Source organism: Pholis gunnellus (assembly GCF_910591455.1).
Source record: "Pholis gunnellus genome assembly, chromosome: 24".
Taxonomy (NCBI): Eukaryota; Metazoa; Chordata; class Actinopteri; order Perciformes; family Pholidae; genus Pholis; species Pholis gunnellus.
Window position 1 is genome coordinate 2,932,010 of NC_136551.1, and position 26,448 is coordinate 2,958,457.

Consider the following 26,448-nt stretch of genomic DNA (forward strand, 5'->3'; position numbering starts at 1 on the left):
CAAAGTGTGTGTGCATGTGTGTGTGTGTGCGCGTGTGTGTTTGCGTCACAGCTCTCAGAAAGGACCCTGGGACCCTCCTCGACAGTGAGAGCTTTTAGCTCTTCTTCGCTAATGTCCTGAATAATGGCATCTTGATGGAAAGGGAGCAGACGAAAAAGAGAAAGAGGAGAAGGGGAGAAAAAGAGAGCGAGAGGAGAACAGTGGAGAGATGGAGAAAAAGACAGAAAGAGAAACCTCTGCATCCATCTGTCTTTACCTCCAGACCTCCATCAGTGTCAGGCCTATCATTATTCCCTCTCTCCGCCTTTCTATTTTCATTATTCCCTTTTTGTCTCCCTTTTCAGCGCGATGATGATCCGCAGAGATAAAACACACATCTCAGTGTGTGTGTGTGTGTGTGCATGTGTGCGTCCACGTGCAAGGCGTCCTTATGCGACGTGACAACCTTTTAGCAAAGTGAACTTTTCGTGACATTGAGCCATTATGAGGAAGAATATGCTGTTTTTAGGAACATTACCTGAAGCCACTCGATGATCCCTCAAGATGTAGCATCGCTAACAGCAGATAGTACGCTCCAACAAAACTCCAAGTCTACTTTAGTCCAGTGAGAAAAAGTGTTCTGTTGATAACAGGTGCTGATACATGCCGTGGACACACACAAAATTCTCTGATTCCAGCTCCTTAAATGTCAATATTTTCTGCTTTCTTCCTTTTTCTATGACAGTAAACTGAATATATTTTAGTTGTGGACCAAACAAGACCTTTGATATGTCATCTTGGGCACTGATTGACATTTTTCACCATTTTCTAAAAGCTTATAGACCAGGCAACTATAGTCGATCAATCGAGAAAAACAGTTCCCCTTTGTGTCAGAACAATCCTTAAGAGAAGTAGAGCTGACGTCGTCGATGCGATGTGCGTGTCTTCTTCGGTCTTTGGTTGAAACAGAAAAGTGGAACTGAAATAAAACAGTTTAAGACTTAAACTAAACCTGTGGTCAACGACTCATGACTCTTATATTCTTACGTGTCTCAAATGTCTGTTCACACGGTGCATCTTTAATGCCTCAAAAACTCACTTTTTAAGGTTTTAAAGTCCGTTCAGTAAAAAGTGGAGATTACCACATGGTGTTCAAAATATCTGAGGCCGTAGTAAACGTGTCAAACTATCATGTGTAAATCTCAGAGACGGCCTGGAGTGCATGTAGTCGTCCTTCCTTATTGCATCACACACGTCATTAAATATTGAAAGTGAGTCCTTGAAAAATATCACATTAATCCATAATGAAGAAGAAGCTTCCTCACATGTTGCTATTGTGTTTTTTCTGTGGATTGTAAATGTGAGTCTTTGGTTAATTCCTTTGATATTAGCAGCAAATAAACTCACTGTTGGTATTTGGGTTGTGAGGTCACTGATGTCGGTGTTCAGTAAACTGTAGGGACCGTTCAGGGTGACTGGCCATGACCGAAACACACACACACATCCCCACACTTCCCACACAGTTTCCACCTCCTGTGTGTGTGTGTGTTTGACTTTCTCTCTCTCTCACAGAGTAACACACACTCTCACCATCACTCACACACACACACACACACACACACACTAGTGGGGGGTCATCGCCACATCAGGCATGTAAACACATGCAGGGAGGTCAATGAGTTAAACATTAATAGCCTACATTTATTTTCTACTCATGATTGTGAAAACAGCTGCAGCAACAAATATTTACAATACTGAAAGCACATCATTATCTACACTGTCTTCAGAGGTGGGTTCTCATCCTGCATTAGTCAGAATGTAGCTGTTATTTTCTAGTGTTGTAAATTTAGCAACTGCCCTTCAACTCCTTTAGCCTTTTTCCTGTAAATTGTCATTCATTTATTTTTCTAACTGTCTCAGTCCGAACATTTTCATCAGCAAAACTGTTTCATAACCAAAATGGTGCCCTCCTCCTTCCACAGATAAGTCCATTCTTCTCGACATATACAGCACACTGCCCCCTCCTTTATTTGGCCTCACAGTTAGAATACTGGGATTTTTTTTTTTTACAAATACATATTTTTACAAAAGGAGCAAAACGTAGTATCTTCTCTAAACGTCTCCAAATCGCGGCTGCGCGCGGATCGGATATTTAAAGAGAGAAATATTCACATTCATTTCAAAGTTACTAAACTACAAAACGGCATCACCCGTCGTTTAAATAGGTCACATCTTTTACAGCTCGTTGTTTAAGTGGAAACAAAAGTTTGTGTGTTGCATTGTTGTGAAGTTCAGCTGCCATGTCTGTGCCAAATAATTGGCAAGGGATCATTAGAAAACCTGGGCCTGTTTGCCTGTTTGCATGCGAGGACAACCTATGTAACACGGAACACACATCTGTCTCCTCGGGGGAAAATATCCATTTTCATTTCTGGGCTTTAATATTTATCTTTTCTACAAATGAACCCGCACGTCACAGCTGACGAGTATAGGCTAAATAATTGTGTAACTTCGTGTAAATGCCGATTATTCCCGTGCGTAATTAAGTTAAGAGGAGAGCTGCTGGATAAGTGGCACTGGCATGCACAGCTCTTATGCTGCTGGTTTGTTAGAAAGAGGTCCGCTGATATTTCATATTGAATAATAATGCAAAAATTCCGTTTCCATGTTGAATGACCTCGTTTGAATCCGCAGGAACACGAGGCTTCAAGAAAATGGTTTCATCTCAATAACTGTGAATTACAAACGCGCTGTATTTATAGGAAATACGTGTTTTTTATAAGGTGGCCCACACAGACACGAGGCGCACTGGCATACCTCTGCATGCAAACTGAACAAATCTGCTTTAATCCAGTTAATCTCTCATCTAATTTGACATAAATGGCTTTTAAAAATAAAACCAAAAATGTCGACATCATATATAGTTCCACTTTTCCTCACACGTTGTTTTTTTCTTTAGTTCCGTGAGGTTCTCTTGAGAGGTAATCTGCCTAATACGTTTCTCTCAGAAACGGTTTAATACACATAAACATAATTGTTTATGAGCAAAGACAGAATCTGCACTCTCTGTCTTGTTTTATCTGTTTTACTCGGATTAACTTCCCTGAAAAATAAAAAACTAATTTGACTCGTCTGTTGAGCTCCATTTAAACGTGATGCGTCCTACAGGACCAGTCTGCAAGAAGTCTCTCTTTTCTAGCTGCGCACTCATAACAGAAAGCGGTGAATCAGACTCATCAGTGATACTGCAGGAACGTGCGTGTAAACTCAGCATAAAGACGCAACAAACACACAATTCCAAGTCTTAACAATTTCATTTAATTAGCCCCAACTGTGATTAAGAGTCTTTTATAGAAAATGTGACAAAGAACGCTGATATTCTTGCGCAATAAATCAAAAGTCGGCGCAGGATTCATCGCTGGATCTTCAGGACGCCTGTTTGTCAAAAGGCCTCAGCGTGTTGTAATTTAAAATTCGCTTCAACGTGGAAATATTCCTGCGATTCGGTTTAATTTGAACCTCTCGGTCTCTTTAGAAGGACGGACTGCGGTCTGGATTGGTGGAAAACGGAGAGATCCTTCCAGCTCGAAGCAAGCCTCCGCTGTGCTGAAGTGTCCATGAGCAAAATCCTGACTCCCTATCAGCTCCAGTGGTTGCATGACCTCCGATCTCCGGAGAAGAGAGTTTCCCATCAGAAGTATCAGGTTACTTTTCTGCGTTTTGGGGAACTTTCTTTGATTGACATGGAGCTCCGCATAGGCGCGCGGTTGTTTCCAATTACGCACAGGCAGTTACAGCTGCATGCAGACAAACGTGTATCTATGTATATTATAGTCATGGGCTCAAACAGGGTGTAAGTGAGGAGAAAAGAAACACGTAAATTCAGAGCCTGTGTTTATTAAAAATCGTAATAACCACAGAGCTGAGTGATTACAGTGCACCTGAACGTCAACATACTGATGTAACAGAGTGAAAACATGCACACAATAAAACCAATGCTGACCGTGGCTCTTCAATCATATCAACATTGTCAAGTTATTTTTATTTAATGGCAAAAGTCTGGAAGTAAGTCCACGTGTTACATTTACAGCTTTGATTTACTGAAGATGTGTTTGTATCACAAACTGGGGGTTGACCTCCCTTCGGTCATGAATATAAATAAAATAAAAAAGGAGTTCAAAGTTTGAACACGAAAGAGGGAAGCGGATGCACTTAAAGTCCGCTTAAAGTTAAACAAAGAAATGATTCTATAAATATTTCTGCAGCTTCTCCGTAAAAGAGAAAGGTTGCTGAACCTGACTTTCAGTTTACCCTCCGCGTCATGCTCTGCTCCTCTCTCCTCCCTCTCTCACTCCGCTCTGGCTGCGCGCTGTTTTCGGGGGGCTCCTTATAAATAAAATCCAGCGTCCCCGGTTCCTCTTCCTTATTGGTCAGGGGGAGTCGTTACCTCACTCCGGGGCCAGTGACGCAGCGTCTTCGCGTATCCTTCACGCGCGTCTCTTCTTGAGTCTTATTGAGGGTCTTGCTGTCGGTCAGAGGGAGAATCAGGATTCGCGACGAGCTGATCAGTGCCGGACGGACCGGGTGCGCTCGATACTGAACACTTCCCGTCCCGGGAGGAGAGCGGCGCACAAGAGCAGACTCTCTTTCTCTCTCTCTCTCTCTCTCTCTCTCGCTCACTCTCTCTCACACACACACTTTTCCGATGAGTGTCTCTCTCGCTCCCTCCCGCACACACACGCACACACATACACTCACGCCTGCGCGCGCGCACGCTCTGCATACGTCTCCACTTTGCAGTAGTAAATTACGGCATTGATCTCAACGACGAGTGCGGATCTGTCTCTCGTGTTCGCCCTTTCTTCGACGGACCGACTTGGAGAAACGCTCGAGAGAGAGAAGTAAGTGGAAACACGTATTGTTTATTACCATGATTATTGTCGCTCGTGGGCTCATATATTGTATGTGTGTATGAGTGTGTGTGATTTGTCCGACCGTGTTCGCTGTAACTTAACTTCAGACGGTCCATCTTCGTCCCACATCGCGGATCCAGAGGATTTAGATGAATTGTGGACTATTTTCCGAAACGGTTTCTTCTAATGTGGACTTTACGCGCTTCAGTCTGCTTGTGATTGTAGCTGTAAACGAGACGAGACTCCGTAAAGTTTGTTTTAAAATTAAAAAAGAGCTTTTGTTCACTGCTCGCTGCTTAACTTTGGTTGCCAGTTTGTGGGTATCGAGTTCAACTCGCTTGGATTTACACACCTGCCGCTGCTTTTGGCTTTCGTGTTTTTTATCGGCAGACAAGTCAGTCAATATCACAATGTGTTTTAAAACCTTCTTCTTATATTCTGATTCTCACTTTAAAGCAAACGAGGAGCGACATCCTCTTTCTTCGGAGTTTGATTTTATTGATCTGTAATTTAACAGAGAGCTGAAATATCGCTAAAACAAGAGCAAACTGTTTAATACACAAGCGTGTTTATCTCTCTATTGGCACAGCTCACTACTCCAATAACACTTTATAGGCTTTATAATAAAAGAATAAACGGATCAGTCGATTTGTCCTCCCGCTGTCGTGTTATTATCGCGGACTAATTGTTGTTTGGACTGCGACAAACATCTCTCTATGTGTGCCGTCCATAGCGCCGTGCGTAAAAGTATCAGCTTGTTTTCTGTCAGACTCTGGACAGCGGAGCTCTCCGATCAGAGCGCAGCGAGAAGCAACGATTCCTTCACACTGAAGCTATCAATAATAACCTCGTTATTTGGTTCCTCTTAGAACTGCAGAGGGAAGTAAAAGGTGTGCACATTTTTTTTTATTTGAAGACAGTTTAAGATATTTATAAAAGGTTAAAACATCCGAGATAACGTCTTGGTGAAAGTGACTTTTCACACGCTTGTATATATGGAAATAAGACATTTACAGTTACTCTACTTCCCATTTCAGTTCTCAATTGCAGAGCAAAGTTATTCCTGCTCTTCAAGTGCAGATTAAAACAAACGTTTCTGTTAAGATACAGAAACCACACACACACACACACACACACACACACTCTCACATCTCCTTTCAGTGCTCACCTTTAAACATGAATGCAACAGTTGCTGAACTTCTTGTCTATTTAAACACCTTGCGTAGCTGCATGGTATTACAAGAGTATTTATGAGTCCAGTAAGTTCACAGAGATGGTGGTGAATGCATCTTGTGTTTTACTAATACAGATAGGAAACATTTGCTTTTTTTTTTGCAATGGTGCACCCTTAATTTGACCTCAGACACAGATTTCAATACAACCAAGTCTTCAAGCTCTTTGGACCCCCTAATCTAAACTGTTTGTCTCTCACTCTCTCTCTACCTCCCCCTCTGTGTGTGAGTGTGTGTGTGTGTGTGTGTGTGTGTGTGTGTGCCAGACCTCTGCCCAGAGGAACCAATCACGTAAAACAGAGAGTATGCATGTACTGCATGTGTGAGTGTATCTGGGTCACTGCCGGCCACTGTGTTGAGGAGCTGAGTGTTTTTTCTGAACACCTCTCGTCTCCAACGCTGACACTCGGAGTCACATGTAAACTAACCCTTCTCCCCTGTTTGGAAACTAATTCATTTGGTAATGGCTCTGCAGGAACACAGCAGTGTCTGCTTTGTCGGCAAAAACACATTACTTGTGTCTCTGATTCAGCCCGTATGTGTGCTTGAGCATGTTCGCTTTTTCTTTCAAATGTCAGTGGTGCTGCAGTTTTTTACGGCGACGCATCTTAACAGTGGAATTAAAACTGCTCAACTCTTATGAACACAGGCACGGCTCTGCCAAACTGTTGTAGGAAGCAGCGTTGAATTATTTCCCTAGACCCGACCCTGAAATCACTTGCAAAACAGATGCAAACATGTAACATGGAAAGCGCTGCCGGTATGCACGTGTGTTAGGGAACAAGAGCGAGCAGATATTCACTTCCATGCAACTCTTTTAAAATGGCCACGGCTTATTTTTGGTGACGCTTTTTAGACGGTTTTGAATTTGCTCTTTAAAAATGTGATCTCTAAATTAATCAGTAAATTCACCTTTGGCTTGAGACTTTTGTTTCTTTGAGAATTCAGTTTGAGGTAGTTACGGTTAGGTTATCCTGCACCTTCTGGAGTTTCTTTTGTCATTTCTATTGAACCTAACCTTTATGCAGTGCTTTCCCGGCCACTATAGGTGTACCTTTCTTACTGAATAATAGACGCAATATATTCCCTCATGACAGAATAAATAACCTAGCTTTGAATGTGGAGAACTTGGTAAAAACAAGTGGTAGCATTTAGAAGAATTCACATTTTCTTGTCGAAATAAAATACCCAAAGTTCAGATTAGACATTAGAAATGTCAGTAAAGTACCTATTTCTTTAAAATCATGTGAAAAAGTGGAACAAATTAAATCAACACACATTCACACAAACGTTTTTTTTTTAGAGTGAAATTCCTCTGACAATAAGAGAGAGCCTGTCGATTCTTCACAGCTCCTCACAAGATGTAGAAATCAAGGTTACCTCTCAGGGGACAAGGAGGAAAAGGGAAATGATTTGGGTTATTAAAGGCAGGTGTTTCTGCTCTGTGGGAAGATCTCCTTGAACTATTCTAAAGAGTGCTTCTCTCTCACAGTGCTTGGCTTTTGGTCTAGAAATGCGCTGTGTGTAATTCTAAGAATTTGGTGATGGATAAAAGTGGCTGCCTCATTCGCTCCAGTCAGATATGTTGTTGTTGTTGAGTTGCTTGACATTTTTGTGATTTCTATAATAATTAAAGTCGACTGTGTTTGATGGTTAAAATGGTAGAAAACAAGCACGTTATCTGTAGTCATCTAATGTCTTTTACATGTGGAGATTTTATTCTCAGAAATTATTCTGACATTTAAAATGAACACAAAACACTAAAGACAGTGGATTTTAATTAATCTTTTATGTTTTGTGCTAGTTTATCTCACAATCCACAATATAAATATATATTTAAAATATTTATTTCTGGGCAGACTGGCTTGTTTCAAAATTAGGACATCAAATATCGCTACCAATTTCAATGATTGGGTTTCTCTCCGACTGAAAAATGATCACTTTATGCACGATTCTGCCAATTTATAAAGATGGCATCTGGGACATGAAAATAACGAAATGCTACTTTCCAGGTGATATTAAATGATTGAGTTGTGTTTATTTGTGTTTGACCAGGAAACTTCCCATCCTGCGTGTCTGTGAGGACCCCTGGTCATGTCCGTTTAGCTCCCCTGCGTGATGCCTGATCATGACAGCACCACCCTCCTAACCAGACAGACCAAGCGCCGACGTGTCGACATCGGGGTGAAAAGAACTGTGGCTAGTGCGTTATTCAGCCACGCCAGCGAGACCCTGTTTGATAGCATGAACCAATCACACGGCCCCGATCGGGACGGAGACTGCTCGCTGGTCAGTCACGGACATGGCGGCGCCAAAGGTGACGGAGAGAAGTCCAATGTTTTGAGGAAGTTGCTGAAGAGGGCCAACTCGTACGAAGACGCCATAATGCCTTTCCCCGGTGCTACCATCATCTCTCAGCTGCTGAAGAATAACATGGGGAAGAATGGAGGGAGTGACTCAGGCTTCCAGGTATACACAAACACACAGGTAGTGGTGAAATGTTAAGTCCTCAATCTTCATTCAATGATGAAATGTGTTTAATTCATTATTAATTTAGTTCTCCTGTCCTCCATCACAGGGGAGTGGAGCTCTGTCCAGTGGAGGCTCAGAGATCCACGCAGAGGATGCCTGCAGCAACTCCTCCCGCGACCGGGACAGCCCGTCCGACTGCCTCTCTCCTGGGCCTCCTCTTGCCCCTCCACCTTCCTCCTCCTCCTTCGGGCGACCACCGCCTCCTTCGAGCCTCAACTCCCACGCTCAGCCCCTCTCACTCTCCACCTTCGACTTGGACAGGCTGTCGGACGAGCACCTTCGCGCCAAGCGCGCCCGCGTGGAAAACATCATCCGTGGCATGAGTCACTCGCCACTGGTCCGGCCCAACGGCGACCACAACCAAGAAAGCAACCGCGAAAACGAGAATTGCAGCAACAACAGCAACGGCAGTAATGACCACCGAAGAGACGGCAACAGCCACAACACCAGCAGCCACAACCACAGCCGGAGCGACGGCCCGTCTTCCCTCCTGAGCTCCCCAGGCTCGCGGGGCGGTGTGGTCGGCGAGGTTTACAGGGAGAATAAGAGAAAGCAGCGTCTGCCACAGCAGCAGCACAGCTTCACCCAGCTAGTGTGTTCCAGGCAGGAGCAGAGACAGGAAGAGAGACGGCAGCTCAAGCTGCAGCTGGAGGACATGCAGGTTGGTAGAAGACATTGAGAACAGATGCACCACAAACAGACGCACCTAGCTCATATTTTCAATTTGTTGTGAGAGCTGCTATAGAAAGGCTTTCATCTCTGTCCACCAAGTGGGTTTCATATAACCTAAGACATACTGTACTCTTATCATTTATGTATGATAACAGGTGATATTTAGGTTCAGAAGACATCTTCTTTAACAGTCTCTGTCCTCTGTGTTTCAGAAACAGCTGCGTCAACTGCAAGAGAAGTTCTACCAGATCTACGACTCGGAGACTGAGGAAGAGGAAGACAACGGCGATGGCGTAGAGGCCGACCGAGGTGGAGAAAGAGAGGAGGACGGCAACCTGTCCGAGGACAGTATCCGCTCTGACGGCCTGGAGGAGAGGCACAGAGACCGAGGGCGGCGGAGCAACGACGACCTGTCTGAGCTGGACCCAGGCCTGTTCCTGGACCGGGCCCGAGCCCTCCTCCGAGAACAGGCGCTGATAGACGGAGAAATGGAGGACGATGTGGACGGCAGGGAGGTGGTGGAGAGGAATGTAGAGAGGGTGATGAAGAGGAGAGAAAGAGGAGGAGGAAGGCAGTTAGCAGAGACGCTGAAGCAGGAACTCAACTGCGCCGTGTCGCAAGTCGTCGACACCGTCGTCAAAGGCTTCTCCTCGCCCAAGGCCGTCAGTCACCACCATGGCTGCCACAGCAGCACACCAGCGGCACCCTCCTCTTCCTCCAACTCGTCCTCGTCTTGTCCTCCACCTTTCGGCCCCCTCCCCTCCCTCACCCCGGACTCGCGCTTTGGCGGAGGCGCCCTGGCCCTCAGTATGAACGGCGACGGCAGTCCGACCCCCAACTACCACCACTCCTCCGCCCAGCGGCTGCATTGCTTCGGCGACGTAATCGTCCGGAGCCCGCTGGACTCATTCGGCGGTTTGAGTGGCAGACTGAGCGGCGTGCCGACGCACAACGACCAAACGGAGGCACTGCCGCTGGTGGTGCGCAAGAGCGGCGGAGGAGGTGGAGGAGAGAACACTAACCTCTCTCTCCCTCCTCCTCCTCACCACCCCTCCCTCCACCCCTCTCCTCTCACGGCCTCGCTCGGGTTTAGCCCTCCATCCTTTCGACACCCGTTCCCTCTCCCCCTCATGGGTTACCCCTTTCAGAGCCCCCTTTCACACGGAGGTGGAGCCGGCTACCCTCCAGGGCCCAAGGACCATCATCGGTCCTCCCCCGATTCTATGGACATGACCCGGGAAGCTGTCAGCCTCAGAACCAAAATGGCATCCCTCGGAGGGGGCCATCTCAGTCACCACCACCACCACCACCACCATCACAGGCAGAGCTCACCGGGCCAGCATGGGCCGGAGGCTCTGTCCCTGTCCCTCATTAAGTCCGAGTGTGGGGACCTGCAAGACATGGCCGACATGTCGGCCTACTCAGGCAGCACCGTATCCTTATTACCGTACAGATGTGAGTGTGTGTGTGTGTGAGTGTGTGCTTTAAATCGTTTTACTCTTGTGTTAGGTGTCTGAGTGTGCGGTTGATGGACACTCCACCAACATCCTAAACACATTTAAGTATTTCAATATTTCCTTTTGTTTAGTTTAAAGGGCCGTTTGATCGACATCTGTCGATGCACAACTACAAATACATTATTTCAATAATACGAACAAGAAAAATCTACAATATACATGCAGTATATCATGACTTTGCTATATGTGGGTTAATGTGACTGTTCTGATCTATACCTAATTAAACCCAGCGTTATATATATATATATATATACGGAATAAGAACGCAGTTTGTAATTGGGACACAATGGTATTAGTGAGGCTTACGTTCAACACTGACATTTATTATAATTATTGGAAGCATAAAGAACGTCCTTACATTTTTGTTTGTGTTCTTGGAAAGAGCTTAAATCGTCTCTGATTTTATCTGCTGCTCTCAAAGAGTCACATTTGTAACTGTCAGTACTGCAGCAGGCAGTAGTCAAACGCAGTCTTTAATATTTATTAATCTGCATTAATTGGTTCCCGGTCGGACCGTCTTGTTTCCTCGCTGAGTGGGGAGATGAAACGGGCCACGATGGGTCTTGCAAGAGGGGGAAGATTAAACAGGTCGCGCGCTGCTCTTTTAAGTCTTTGCAGCAGGTTGTGTTGTTTAAAAGGTGCTGAGAAAGGCTAGTGAGCTCTTCAACACACACACACACACACTGTCTGAGACACTCTTGTGCTGATAGGTTCTCTTTCATCACAAAGACTTTGTACATAAACGCTCAAAGCAAATCATATTTCACTGTGTGTGTGTGTGTGTGTGGTAAGACCTTGTTCATAGGAGCTCAAAGCTAATCATATTTCAAAGAGCACGGGAGAGGAACAGGTGAACGCTTGGCCTTATTGATGGAAGCTCTCCAAATGTGTGTGTGGGCACACATAAGGAGAAGTGTAATGTCTAAAATGTCCACGTTGGTTTCCTGTTCACACTTTTTAGCTGCTCGCCTCCCTCCCTGTGGTTGTCCATCTCTCCCACTCGCTTTCACTTGTTGGCCTTCGCTCGCAGTTGCTCGGCAGCTGTGTGTGTTTTGCTACCTTTTAAAGCGCACACACACACACACACACACACACACACACACAGCACGCACGTGCACGTGCACATTTCATAGCGTGTGCACGTGGACAGGTGTTTGCAGGTAGCTGTTTATCTTTTCGTCCCTAACCTTTCATATGGAGAGGGCTTCTCCTGGCAGCTACACAATGCACACAAACAGGCACATGTGCACGCGCACACACACACACACACACACACACACACACACACACACACAGACACACACGTGCACGCTTGAAGAACAAAGTGAAAAGAAAAATAAGACTTTGAACCCGACAAATAGGAACTCCTTGCAGCTGCAACGAGGATGTGATCACAGTGTCGTCTTCAAAGCCAATTTAGATGTTGCTTTAATTAAAAGAGAAATATTTGACACGTCTCTTGATCCTGCTGAGCCGTTTCATTCCAAAATGCTTCTCCATTCATTTAGAAGAAGAAAAAAAAGTCTTTGAAATTGTACATTAGTATTTCAAAGATATTTGAACTTGACCACCCTTCAACCCTCTCTTTGTCGTTTTGTAGGTAAACATATCTCAGATTGTTTGGTGTTTTTCATCTTAATAACAGCAATCCTGCAGCTCGAGTATGTTTTTCAGCAATGAATTCAGTCAATTAATTCATTAAAATAATATTATAGAATACCTTCTGCACAAGTCAAATGCTACTGTTCGTCCTGAAATGATTTCGATGGACAGAAAATTAAATGACAACAATTTTGATAATTAGAGTTATTTAAGTTAATCATCAAACAAAAAAGTTTGAGGATTTGCTATTTTTCTCTGATTTCTATCTTTTTTAAATGGAATAACTTTTCCTTTTGCACTGTTGGTCCAAGAATACTAATAATATTAAGTGGTAAACTTGAGCTCTGGCAAATTGTGTTTATTTTAATAATTTTCTGATATTTTATGGACTTAAATTATTCCTCCATTAATTAAAAAGATGACCGAGTTGCACCCCTTACTGTTATCTTAAATTAATTGCATTAGCACGACATTTGCACATCTTTGTGCGTGTAACCATTCAGTTCAGGTAACTGATATTTTGAATGATATGGAAGCTTATTCAAATAATGTCTGTCATGACGTGCAACTAACAAATACTTTTACTGTCAACATTTTATTGTGCAAATGAGCTAAAACACACAAAACCCCTTCAGACACAGCAGCCACACAGACTAACGTCATATTGTACAATTCAAACTATTTTCTCCAAAAGGCCACATTGTGCTCGTTGTTTCCTGCTCTCTCAATCCTTTAAAAACTGAAGCAACGTCTCTTCCTTCCCACTGCGTCTATATTCTTGTTTTGTCTCCTTCTCGGCCTCCAGTTTAAGAACAAACATCCTTGTTGGATTTGCATGGTCGGGATAAAATGGTGACGGCATTGTCGGTGGATTTAAGGAAGCCCGGCGGTGAGGTGAAGGTGTTTTGCATCGATCGTACTTCATCTCAGAGGCACTCACACACCCACGCAAACAGTCACACACACTCTCTCAGGTCTGTGTATCCTTAATCCTTTGTACAGAGCTGAGCAGATGTCCCCCATTCATTTATGAATTTATCCCCCCCTCCCTCTCTAACCCTCCCCGCCCCCCATTCACACACACACACCTGGCAGCAAGGTCAAGTTACAGCTGATACAGTGAGCCCTGCACAAAACACACAGACACACTCACAGATGTGCACCAGGAGGAACAAAACACACACCGACAGGAGAGACGGAGGATGAGGAGCGCAAGGAAAAGAAGCTGTTTATTCACTGACTCACTTTAGCTACCGTTACACACGTCGTCACGCTGCTGCCTCAAAACAGTTCACTCTGAGTCATGTCGGTGTGTTTGTGTGTGTCAAAGTGAACACTGTGTATTATGTGTACTCGACACAGAGATGGTGACAGGTGGGTATGAATGTTAACGAGGTGATGGTGTTGTTGACGTACCTGCTGCTAAATGAATGATGGATGACAATACGGCTCGCCTCACTTATTGAGGCATCAGGGTTCTGTAACAGATTATGTTTTTGTGTCGGGATCAGATATATTCCCTTGGTTACTTTTTAAAGTGTCCCTTTTTGTCAGCATATGTTTTAGGACAACAGTAAACAGACCACACCCTGGTCACTCCAGCTTAAAAGGCACTTAGATAAGCGTTTTGGACATAAAATAAAACAATTGGCAAACTAAAATTTCAAATTTCTCCTCTGCATCCTGCCCTGAAGCTGCTCACTCTCTCTTTTTCTATACACTTCCGTTCTCTCCCTCTTTTCCCGATTGCTGATGCCACTCTCTCCCTCTTTCCAGCCATATAGGGCCCCTGGGGTTTCTGTATGTGGATGTGTGTGTGTGTGTGTGTGTGTGTGTGTTTGTCTGTGTGCTAATTGACCTTGCAGGGGGTTCCATTGATTGCCTCATCTTCCCTGATAGATTATAGGGCTGTTAATGTGGTGGGGAAATGGCAGCGTGGTGGGGCACAGCTGTTGTCACACACACACACACACACACACACACACACACACACACACACACCTTCACACACACACTCTGCGTCCATGCAACCAGGGCCTCCACAATTATTATATTCCTGGTTGAGACAGTGGGATCGACGACGAGGCTGCAGAGGCGGCGAGATGCCGGAGTGAATGTGGGATTGGATCCAAAGCCCGCAGGTGCTGGTGTTTGCTTTTGTCTACCAGAGAACTGTACGTCTCTTATTGCTTCTCTTAATTCACTAACAGAGGTGCTGTCACCCTGTTTACTGCAGTGGTCACTTCCCCCGTGTGACATGTCGAAAATAAAAAAATAGATCATTTGGGTTTCCTCTGGTAAACTGTTGCGCAGTGTGAGAGCATGTCAAGAGCTTTTATTGTGAAAGGTCAGGACACAAGGATGAGATGCCTGAGCTGAACTACAGAGCCTTCAAGCTGTTATAGTGAATACGTTCCACACAACGTGATTGGTTGATGCCTCTATTCGCGCTGCAAAAGCTCAAACAAATCCAAATGGATCCGTACAAGGGCGATCAAACAGAACATTTAAGATGCTTTTCTTCTTCCCTCTGCTGTGTTCCTCGTTGGGTTTAAGTGAAACAACTGCTCGTTGGCTCCTTAACATGTTGTTCAGATTCAGGAGGGCTTGTCTCCCAACCACCTGAAGAAGGCCAAGCTGATGTTCTTCTACACCCGCTACCCTTCCTCCAACATGCTCAAAATATTCTTCTCAGACGTCAAGGTAAGACCTCTTTCTTCTTTCTAGTGTTTCTCTCCTTTTTATTCTCTTTTATCACCGTTCTCTCCCAATTCTACTACATTCAATCTCCCCTCTGTGACTTCTTTTTGTTTTCATCCTGAATACAATGTCATTATTGAAGGCAGTTTTTAGCTGGTTTATAATACTGGAAGACACAGTTTACACGCGTAGACACTCACACAATGAACTGAAAAGCAGCAAACTAACGAACACAACATGTTTTAGGGTGAAAAAAACACACTTTTGTGGGATAATATTTTTGCATTATGATTACAATTGAGCCGGGTTGAGATAAAAATCCACAAGAAATGGTCGAGAGAGCAGGACACGGTGGCTCATATGGGAAGAGAGTGGACATCCAATGATGGGAATTCAATGGCATCTTTAGAGTCAGAGCTCAAACATCAGTGGCAGATGGAGCAGACGAGCTGTTGTAAACAGGTAGGCGTCTTTGTGCCAAGCATTTTGGATTTTAGATGCGGTTGTAGCGTTTTTTAGTTTTCTGATCTAATTACTCATCAACTTTCTCACTAGTCTGTTTGTGACTTTTATGCATTTCGTGGTCTGGTATTATTCAGTTTTGTGTGTTATTCCGTTACTCTGTACATGTGTGTGTGTGTGTGTGTGTGTGTGTGTGTGTGTGTGAGAGAGACCCTATAGGGCAGATGGGTGCTCCAGTCTGTCTCTTCTTTGTAGCATAATTAGAGTTTCTGGCCTTAATCGGTCTGGGGCTGGAGGGGGGGGGGGGGGTGTTAACGCCCACTTTCTCTCTCACACACACACACATACCACGACCTCAACCTCCATCTCCCTTTCACCCAAAACACACACACACACACACACACACACACACATGCCACAACGCTTTCACTCTCACTCTCGCCAACATAAAACGAGAAGTTGAACTTGTTGAAACGATCAAACACGGGTAGAAAGGAAGATTTGAAGTCGGATAAACAAATTCGTTAGAAGGAAAAAGGAGACGATGGAAATTGTGTGTGTGCGTGTGTGTGTGTGTGTGTGTGTGTGTGTGTGTGTGTGTGTGTGTGTGTGTGTGTGTGTGTGTGTGTGTGTGTGTGTGTGTGTGTGTGTGTGTGTGTGTGTGTGTGTGTGTGTGTGTGTGTGTGTGTGTGTGTGTGTAGGGGGGGCTTTGAGAAAAATGACAGAGGGAGCGAGGGGAGGGGTTGACAAACAAATGAAAGGGATGACAACAGAACAACAGCTTTAAAACAAAGGCGCTGATTGTTCCGTGTTTACAGGCTGCTACGTGTTTTTGCAAAGGAGCATACGGCTCCTCCACGGATTCAGGGCGCTGTATTCAAATGAGCAGCCACACACACACACACACACACAGACCAGCTGCCCTTTGGCTCATATCTGCGGTGACCACTTCCTCGTGGCAGTGCCACATCCTCATCGGCTGTCATGGAAACAAGGGTCGCCGGGACACCGGGTTGCTAGGCAAACACAAGGTTGCTAAGCTTACCTGCTCCCGGCGCATTGCGAGTCTGATAGAAACGGATACGATAGAGCAGAGTTACACCTCCGCTTACTGGGGAGGAGGCAGGGAAAAGGAGGAAATCAAGCCGAGGGGCCGGAGAAGTTTTGAGTCTCTTCAAAAAATAAAGTCTTGAATGTGAGATTGAAATCTAAACCTTAAGCGGTTTACAACATTTAAACATTCCGTTAAACAACGTCTTCAGTAGCGAGACTCGTGAATGTGCTGAATAAAATAAATAATACACGCTGGTCTCTGAGCAGAAGAGACAGCACATGAAAGGACATCTCACGGGATTATAGTGCTTTGAAACTCTTTTGCGGTGACATTGATCATTTCCCATAATCAGCTTACTTATCACGTCTAAGTCATACTTTCAATTATCGGAGTAAACATGATTAACATCTGTGTGGCCAAATAAACAGCGGCTTTGGGCTTTCATTTGGAAAATGGATGAATTAGCACTGATGAGTTAATGCACAGGCTCAGTTTGGAGATTGATATTAGCTTTAAATATTAATCTCATCTCCAATCTGTATGTTTATCTCCAAAATGGTATTCAATTAATCTCCCTCATCTCAACAAACACATGGCTTTAGATTAGGAGACGGACAGTATTACGCACACTGGGATTTATCGGAATGGAAACATGTTTCTACTGGAATTTATTGCCCGAGCGTTTTATTTTGCAGAGAAATTAGTTTAGCACATTCACACATCTACAAGTTTAGTCACATTTACAGCGGCAATGCATCTTTAATGTTACACTCCTTAAGATTAGCAGTAATTTAATACGGCAATTAGATCAAGTTAAAAACTGTAGCGCTGATGTACATGCATGCATCATTTCCTGTGAATCCCTCGTGCGTAAGAAGGTTATATGAAAACAACTGAGGTAATTACCTCATGTCAATACTTTCAATGCCTTTTGCTGGAGAAATGCAGACACATGCATTGGATTTGATTAAGGATGACAACTTTAAAGGAGAAGACTGATACAATATTCTATACTTTAAACCACAAATCCATCCTTAGTCGTCTCTGACAGCATGTATGTGAGCCCAGTGATTCCTGCTGAAGAAGTAACTCTTAAAAAACAATGGAAGTCGATGGATAAGAGGAAGCCGATATATCAGCCTAACACCACCTGCAGGATCAGTTCTTATTTTTTAATAATAAGAACATATTTTCTCTCGAGTCTTATCCTTTAAGAAAATTCCAGTTTATTATTACTCACATTTTATGCAAATGATTTACAATCAAATTTAGTTTTAATTGAGTCGTAATCCCAGTTAATCCATCAATTTTATCTGTGGGAGGAACTCTGCACATAATATTTCGCTTAATAAAAAAAATGAATCATGGATAATCCTATTTGTGATGAGGGAGGCTGTTCTTTTCAAGTCGTTGGTAGAGTGTGTGTGTGTGTGTGTGTGTGTGTGTGTGTGTGTGTGTGTGTGTGTGTGTGTGTGTGTGTGTGTGTGTGTGTGTGTGTGTGTGTGTGTGTGGACCTGTTTCATTGTCCCATTGCATTCATCATTACCATATTCCAAAAATCCGGGTCAATGTCTCTGTCTCTTTTTCTTTCTCACCCTCTCTCTTACCCCTATTCCCCCCCCCCCCTCCTCCCCCCTCCTTCCCGGGGAACAATAAGTAGCATGTGTTAGGAGGATCAGGCAGATTCACTGTAAGGGAATTAGGGCCCTGAATGGCTCCCCCTAATTGGACTTGAATGGACTTTGTCTATGGGAAACTGGTTCTTAAAGATGAGCCTCTTACACACAATGGCCGCCTCGCTCGGTGTGGGAAGTGGGTTGAGCTGACAACTGTTTTAAGCACAGATGAGCAAGCACGCGGGTACACATAAACACACACGGGATCTTAATTGCGTAGTGAAAGCTCTTGCCTTCTGACCAGACAATCATCTATGTTATCATGAGACGCTCAGGTCTCTGTCGTCTCGTCTTGAGAGAGTCAGTGAGAGTAATTAAGACCTCGTTAAGACTGGAGGAGTAAGGATTAATTAGACGCTCAGTGGCTCAGGGAGCTCCTTCCGACTCACACACACTCTCCCTCACAAGTTCCCTGCCAGCTGAGGGTTTTTTTTCGAAACAGTGACACATTTACCGGCGAGAGCCTGAAGACTCTTCTTGCCTTGAGAGGCTGAAATGACATCTCGATGCCGCCGTCTCAGCAGGAATCAATTAGCGGCCAACCCGCCTCTCACACGTCTCGTCAATTAAAGCTACACAGCCAATTTTGGCAACATCAGGACATGAACCAGCAACAGTTAGTCTACCGATTCAAATATAACTGAACTTCAGCAATTACCTCAACTGTAGATGACAAAGCATTTAAAATCTGTCTGACTGTGGACACTTAACACGACTGCTTCCGGTAACAAAACCCAAAACTACCAATGAACTACTGTATTTTAGGTTTTGTACACTATGCCTCGTAAACTTCACACACACACATTAAACTTTCCTGCACTGTATTCTGTCTAGTGAAGCAGAACATGATTTGAAAAAAGTTCCTACAGCAGCGATTCCTCCAGGATCCGCAGGAAACCTTCGGTGTTAACACTTGTAGATTTATGTTGATCGTGCACATTCACGTCGTCCTCTATAAAAATGTGCCGAGCTACGACGAATCTGGGGTGAAGTGGGCAGATTCTTAAAGGATGCGTGTGTCCAGCATGGCCTGGGGGGTCTGACAACACCCGCCATCAAGGGAAGGAGAGAGTGGGGGGGGGGGGGAGGCACCCTGACACTTTCTCTGACACTGTCTCTTTCCCCTTTTTCGTTGTAAACAGAAATGGCATTCCTCGAGCTCAGCATTCCCCCCCCCCCCCCCCCCCCCCCTCCCCCCACTACCTCCATTCTCTGTCTGTCTTTTGTCTCTGGCCTCTTGTTTTCTTTGGTTTGTGCTGATTGTGATGGACGGGACAGTGGGTGGGGGGGGGGGGGGGGGAGGGGGGGGGGTGGTTGGGTGTTTGTGTCTACATGTGAAGTCCATTTTCTGACATATCAGGCTGAGAATGACACACTTGACAGATGCAGATCTTAGGCTACACCTGCACTCAAAAGGTGATATTTAGCAGCCTGCACAGTGTGCAACACCTACAATTTGCACGGGGGAAAAGGGACTTTGTTCACTTCGACAGACAGACCTAAAAGACATCAGACTAGTCTGTACAGTAAAGGCAGAGTGAGCAGTCTGTCCCTGTGGTCAACTGTGGTACTGCAACAGAAATACTTTTCCACATAAACTAAAATTGAATTCTCATTACGTCATGTACTTTAGGGCTGCAAACTAATGAAGTAGTGGTGTTGGTTTGTATCAGAAAGACGTGGAACATGTCCATCAGAGGGCCAGGATTACATCTTCAAATGTCTTAAAACCCAAAGACGTGTTGTACTAATATAGACCATCGACTGACTGGATACAAGTACCTCATGCACACCACTTCAAATCACCCAAACTATCCCTTTAACATGTGAAACATTATTGTTTGCTTTGCTTACCAGTGGGGATCTGGGAGAAAAGAAGACAGAAAAGGCCACTGCAAGATGCTGGTGTGATATTATTATTATTATCTCTCTTTGATTTTTATACTGACTTGGCTTATTTAATATAGTAAACTTTAACAATGTATAGAAATATTTCTATTGGCACAACAGCCTTGGGTATGCGTCTTTTTCTGTATTTGTAAACGGGCAAATGTCAGAATTAAAGCATTTTTAGGGTATCTGGTGTATGTGTGTAATCATCTATTTGCGTATCAGAGGTTTTCATGATGTTTTGTGCTTTTACATGAGATAGATGACATCGTCCTGTGTGTGTAACTGTGTGTAACTGTGTCTATGTGTGCGTTGATTGCCGAGTTATCACGTTCATTTCATGCAACACTCAAAACACCCCCCACCAAACACACACTTTCCCCTCCTGTCGCCATGCTTTGTAAATCCCTTTCCTTCTGCTGCGCACACACACACACACACACACACCCCTCCCAATTATGCTCCATTATGTCACCCCCTCTGACCGCTCCTGGAAAAATATCTCTTTCCCCCACCGTCATCCTCTGCTCCTCTCTCTCTCTCTCTCTCTGCATTCCTCTTTCCATGCTACCTCCCTCCATTCATCTCTCTCTCGCTCATCGCTTGTTCCTGTGAGACAATGTCTTGTAACAATACCGAGCTTAATCTCCGTATCAAAGCCGTTTTTCCCCTTCACCGAACACACACAAACAGACACACACACACTTTCACTGGGCTCCAAACGGGCCAGTAGATATGTGCTTATATTCTAGATGTTACACTAAATATTAATGAGAGACTATTTCCTATAACCTGCAGTAATCACAAGCTTATAAAAATATATCATTTCTCTGTCTGGTTTGCATTTTCATCTACTTAGTTATCAAAAGTGGGAACTGCAAAGTGTGTTAAAATACTGCGTGAGATTAAAATGATTTCATTGCATTACCTGCACTTATCTTTGTACTTGTTTCACGGCTGGAATACATTTTTTCTGAAGAGAATATTTTGCTCTGAAAGCGAAACACGTGTTTGCAGCGTAGCGTTGAGGCTGCAGGGCAGCAGCGCTGTTTGATGAGAGCTGTTTAATGTTGGTTCGGCTCAGTCTGAAAGCCCACGATGGCAGAACAATAAGACAATATTTGGGTCATTCTTGTTTGATTTGGAAGGTTTCCAGGGGCCGCTCTCTTGCTGGAGGTGCAGACAGTGTTTTAGTGGCTAATGAGGTGGATGCATTGAACTATTTTAGACAGTTCAGTTACTTTTTAACTGTGTGGTTGCTCATTTAAGTTAACTGGAGGACTGCAGTTTTCTGTTGTGCAGTGCATTCACACACATGCGTCATGTATAAACAGGGAACAGCAAATAACTATTTTCACCAGCTTAAATGTCCCATTAATTCTCCTCTCTTCCTCTTGTTAGACATTTACAGATCAGAGTTTTAAACAAAGACATGTGTGACCTTGTGAGTAGAGCTATAGCTGCACGAAATATACACCCTGTAAAAAAAAAAAATCAATTCATGCGCAGATGTTGTGCCATAATCCAAAGTAAGCAGTCAAACAGGGCCCAGTTCAAGATGAATTAAGATGACAAACATGCAATTATGCTGTATATTATAAATCTACAGCACCAGCAAATAAGATTCAGCACTAAACTTACTCTATCCCACCATGAAACTGAAGTATGTGAAAAGCTTTTAGAATATGTTGAAAATATGTTATATATAAGTGTTTGCATGATTAAAACATGAAATTAAATGTCATCTGTTATGAAACATAATTCATGTTTCTTTTCATTTGCCACAGTTCAATCGCTGCATCACCTCCCAGCTGATCAAGTGGTTCAGCAACTTCAGGGAGTTCTACTACATCCAGATGGAGAAGTTCGCCCGGCAGACCATCAACGAGGGCGTGACCGCCTCCGAGGAGCTGGTGGTGAGCCGCGACGCCGAGCTCTTCAGGGCGCTCAACATGCACTACAACAAGGCCAACGACTTTGAGGTGAGCGGAGCCGGAGGGAGACTTTACGGTTTGGTTAATATACCGGCAGATAATTACAGAGTGTGGAGACACGCAGACAACTCAACAATATGAAACAATGGCAAGTGTGTGTGAGTGATTACGGCAAACCCTCATCTCTTTTTTTTGTGATCTATTCAATTTTACTACATGTTTGCACAAATTACTTTTTGGAATATATGTAAAATACAAAAATTAAAAAGCAGTATTTCTCTTATAGACTGCATCAAAGCAGTAAACGTCACACGGCTTTGGTTTTGAAGCCTCCAGCGTTGCGTTTTTGCAGCCAGAGGAGTCGCCCCCTGATGGCCATGAGAGAGAATGCAAGCTTAAAACGCTTCAGCACTGACTTCCCTTTTCACAATCGAAGGTTGCCGCCTGATTTGACATTTTGGAAAAATGTTTCATTCATCGTTTGCGCGACTATAATTTGGGATAAAAGGGTTGGATTAGTTTATTTTACTCAATATACCATTGATTTGTTTTGGGCTGTTAATGAAGACTCTCATCACACACAAACTGTTTCTCAGTTCCCTTTTTCAACCTGAATTAAAACTAGATTCAGCACAACTCTCTCACAAACGTCCTCTACCAAGTCAGCTGTTCAGAGCGCAACAGTCACCTCACGATTCTGCTGAGGTGTGGATGTCGCAGTATGTGTGTGTGTGTGTGTTTGTGTGTGTGTGTGTGTGTTCGATGAGGCGAAAGAGGACGCCGCTCGAGGCGCGGGTGTCCTTGTCAAAGCGATTTGTAGAAGTCACATTCCCTCCCTCACTTTTTCTCTCCCAATATTGGTCTAAGGGGACCTGAGGGCCCTTAAACTATTCAACGTAACATCAGCAGCATTTAGATGTCCATTAGCACACACACCTCGCCGCTGACACACGCGCTTTTCTTTTTCGCTTAAAGGAGAGAAAACGCTGAAGCTTAGTTGGAGCTTAAATGCATAAAGAGGAAGATTTGCAAACACAACACACACACACAGACTTTAAGCTCTCCAAGTATTCTGTTTTGGAGGAACGAACAGCGAATGCTTTGCATAACAAGAGTCAGGTAGCTTTTCACAGGTGTGTATGTAAAGAGCCTGTACAGGCAACAGACACACACATGCAAATCATTTGTGTGTGTTTGTTTTGGCCTTCAGTCGGGTTATTTTTAGGGACTACAGGATAAGGTCCGTGCATAAGTCGGGAGTTTGAGAAGCATGACTTTGGCTTTGCATGTTTCAGCCACATATCCATGTACTTTAAATCTGCAGCAACTATTCCTGAACGCATACCGTACGTGTATAAATGCATTTCCCTCCTTACTGGCATCCATTAGTTTCAGTTCTATTCAGCACAGGATCGAAAATCAACTTCGCGACACGTGAAACTATAGTTTCAGGTCGTGGTCTGCAAGGCTCCTGAATGTTGTACTGGTTCCAAATGAGAAGGTAAAACCCTCGGGCTGTCCTTGACCAAAGGCTAAGTGTTTAGTCGATTGAATCAACAAAGAATCACTCAAAAGCACCACTAAATGATGTGTTTACCAGAGATAAGTCATTCAACATAAAACAAGCATTAAAAAATTACTAATCGACGAAAGAAATCTTCGTAGACAAAGACCAAAACCACGAGAGCTTCCCTATTAAAAACCCCGGCATTCATATTTTCAAGAGAAAGACACAGACCTGAGAATAAATCGACCAAATTCAAAACGCGGTTGACCTGAACAGATCCAAACAAAGAGACAATCAGCAGCAGCAGCAGCAGCAGCAGCATGTCCTGAGATGAACGTAAAGTAAAATCAATAGAGAGATAAAGATGTGTAGTATATATATATATTGTAATCAGTAAAGGATAAAAGAACATGTGCGTCCTTTGTCCTATAAAATGATGGCGTGTTTGCAAAGGTAGGGATACATTTTCTTCCCGTACTTTGTCCCCTTTCCTGCCTCCCTCCTTCCATCCCTCCATCCTTTCGTCCGCCCGCCCGGAGGGAACATTACCGGCTAGGGACTCTCTCTCTCTCTCTCTCTCTCTCTCTCTCTCTCTCCCCCTCCCTCCCTCTCTCTCCCCCTCTGTCAAACTCAGAGGCGTGAAACTGGAACCCCGGCCGATTCAGCAAGTCTCCCGACACACACACACACACACGCAGAAGTCTTCTCCTTTTGCCAAATTTAGCATCATCAGAGTTCCACCTTGGTTTGTCCCCCATCACACCCACCTCAACTCCTCCCCTCCTTCCTCCTCTTTTTGCTCTTTCCTTGCTCCCTTTCCTTCCTTCCACCCTTCCTGCTGAATCTGTCCTCTGTCGATTGTTTTCTCCGTCACCTCCTCTCCTTATCCTCTTCTTCTTTAATCCCTCTTTCATTTAGCTTTGTCCTCTCCTTCCTCTCTGTCCCCTGCTGTCTTTTTATTCTCCCTTCCTTTCCTTTCGCCCTTCACTCCATCCTCAACTCCCCTGACTTCCAACTCTTTTCCACTTCCCTCTCTCCGAAAACTCTTTTATCATTTTTTCCACTCTTCATCCGTCTCATCATCCTCTCATCTTTATGCCCCAACAGCTTTTATTTCTTCCATAAAAATCTGCCCTTTGTCAAATTACCTGCCAAAAGAAGGCCTTGCAAGGTTAAATAATTAGCATTTTTGATGTTTTTCTGGTCAAAACGTAATCTTTGTCAACATGGTGAAATAAGAAAGTGTTCTTAGGTTTGATCGGTTGAAATAAAAGCTTGTGTCATTAGTCGACGTACATGGCCGGCATTTTAAACAGTCATTGTAGATTACTGCCGTGGAAAGGTGAGTGTAATTGGTTGTGAGTTTGTGTGTGTGTGTGTGCTGTCTTCCAGAGCTGGCGTAAACAGGCCCCAGTAATTATAGCAGCTTCATTAATTACCTCCTCCTCCCCTCTCCAGCCACATTCTTTCAACTCTTCTTTCTTGTTTACCTCTCTCTCTCTCTCTCTCTCTCTCCATCCTTACTCTCTCCTCCTTCCCCTCCCATCCCCCCCGTCTCTGAAACTATTTTGTCCTAATTGCAGCTCTGCCCACAAACTAATGAGGAAGGCAAAGAAAGGAAAGGAGGCTGGAGAATGGGAAAGGAAACGGGGAATACTCTCATCTTCAATAAAAAAAAGAAAGCAAGAGAGAAAACAAAAAGAGAGGGAGAGATTTTCTTTGCCAGGACACTCGGGGAAAGGTGTCAGCTTCTACCTTCTGCCAAGAGGAAGAGAAACGTTTCCTCTTTTCTGTATTGAGAACAGATTGACGAGTCTGGGCATAGCACTCTTAACTTGCGTGTGTGTGTGTTAAAGTTTTGGTGCAATATTTGAAGCACACCTCCAGTACACCGGGTTACTGAGACATGCCAGAGCACATGCTGCCGAACTACCACACTCGCTGCTAAAAACACACACCGGCTAAATGTGTAGTGGAAGAATAGCGGCCGAGAGCTTAGAAAGAGATGAAGTTGTCATATTTTGGTGTGTGTGTGTGTGTGTGTGTGTGTGTGTGTGTGTCGGCTGGAGAGGGACAATGAGACGTTTTTATGAAGCGGTCTAGAGGACGTTCTCATCTTTCCAGTTCAAGGATCCTCGCTGGCTCTGTCAGCACCAAACGACGGCACAGCTGCGCCTCACACACACACACACACATACACACACATATGTTCACACACACACACACACACACACACAAACATACTCATTTGTGTTCGTCTGAAAGAGCAGAGATACCCTCCCTTGAAGGGTGGGTGTGGCTGCTACCAAAATCTGCCCTTTGACTTTGGACGACACACACACACACACACACACACACACACACACACACACACACACACACACCTGGAGGCCACAGAGTGGTCACACACTCACATTTCAGGGCTATCTGGTTTCATAAGCTGTGCACTTTATGAAAGGCTAAACTTCTCATGTCTTTCTCCGCCGTTTTAGATTCTTTGTCATCCTTTGTCTCTCCTTATTCATCCATTCACTCATCTTTTCCGCTTCCTCTTCCATTGAAAAAGGGGCAGAGTTCGACTCTCAGTAATCGATTCTCAAAGTGGGCTTTCTGTCACATTCTCGCTTTGCACAGAAAATGCTCGGCAGCTTTAAATAAATGCCGAGGTGCTGAAGTGGCTGACAGGCTGTTTTTCCTCATTTTGTTATTAATCAATCAACACACACCAAAATATTAAAGATCCGTCTGTCTAAATCCATTAGCCTTACGTATTTTCTG

General features: G+C 44.2%; 1 protein-coding gene across 1 annotated transcript in view; it reads left to right on the forward strand.

Moving 5' to 3' along the window:
- Positions 1-4,768: 4,768 nt before the first annotated feature.
- Positions 4,769-26,448, forward strand: part of LOC306715597 (prospero homeobox protein 1-like) — a 31,730-nt gene continuing 10,050 nt past the window's right edge. Inside the window, exons 1-6 of the mRNA XM_079186018.1 lie at positions 4,769-4,880; positions 8,180-8,593; positions 8,703-9,317; positions 9,541-10,761; positions 15,043-15,150; positions 22,017-22,211. Coding sequence (XP_079042144.1) covers positions 8,243-8,593; positions 8,703-9,317; positions 9,541-10,761; positions 15,043-15,150; positions 22,017-22,211 — 2,490 coding nt within the window. The 5' untranslated portion in view covers positions 4,769-4,880; positions 8,180-8,242. The remainder of the gene's footprint in view (positions 4,881-8,179; positions 8,594-8,702; positions 9,318-9,540; positions 10,762-15,042; positions 15,151-22,016; positions 22,212-26,448) is intronic.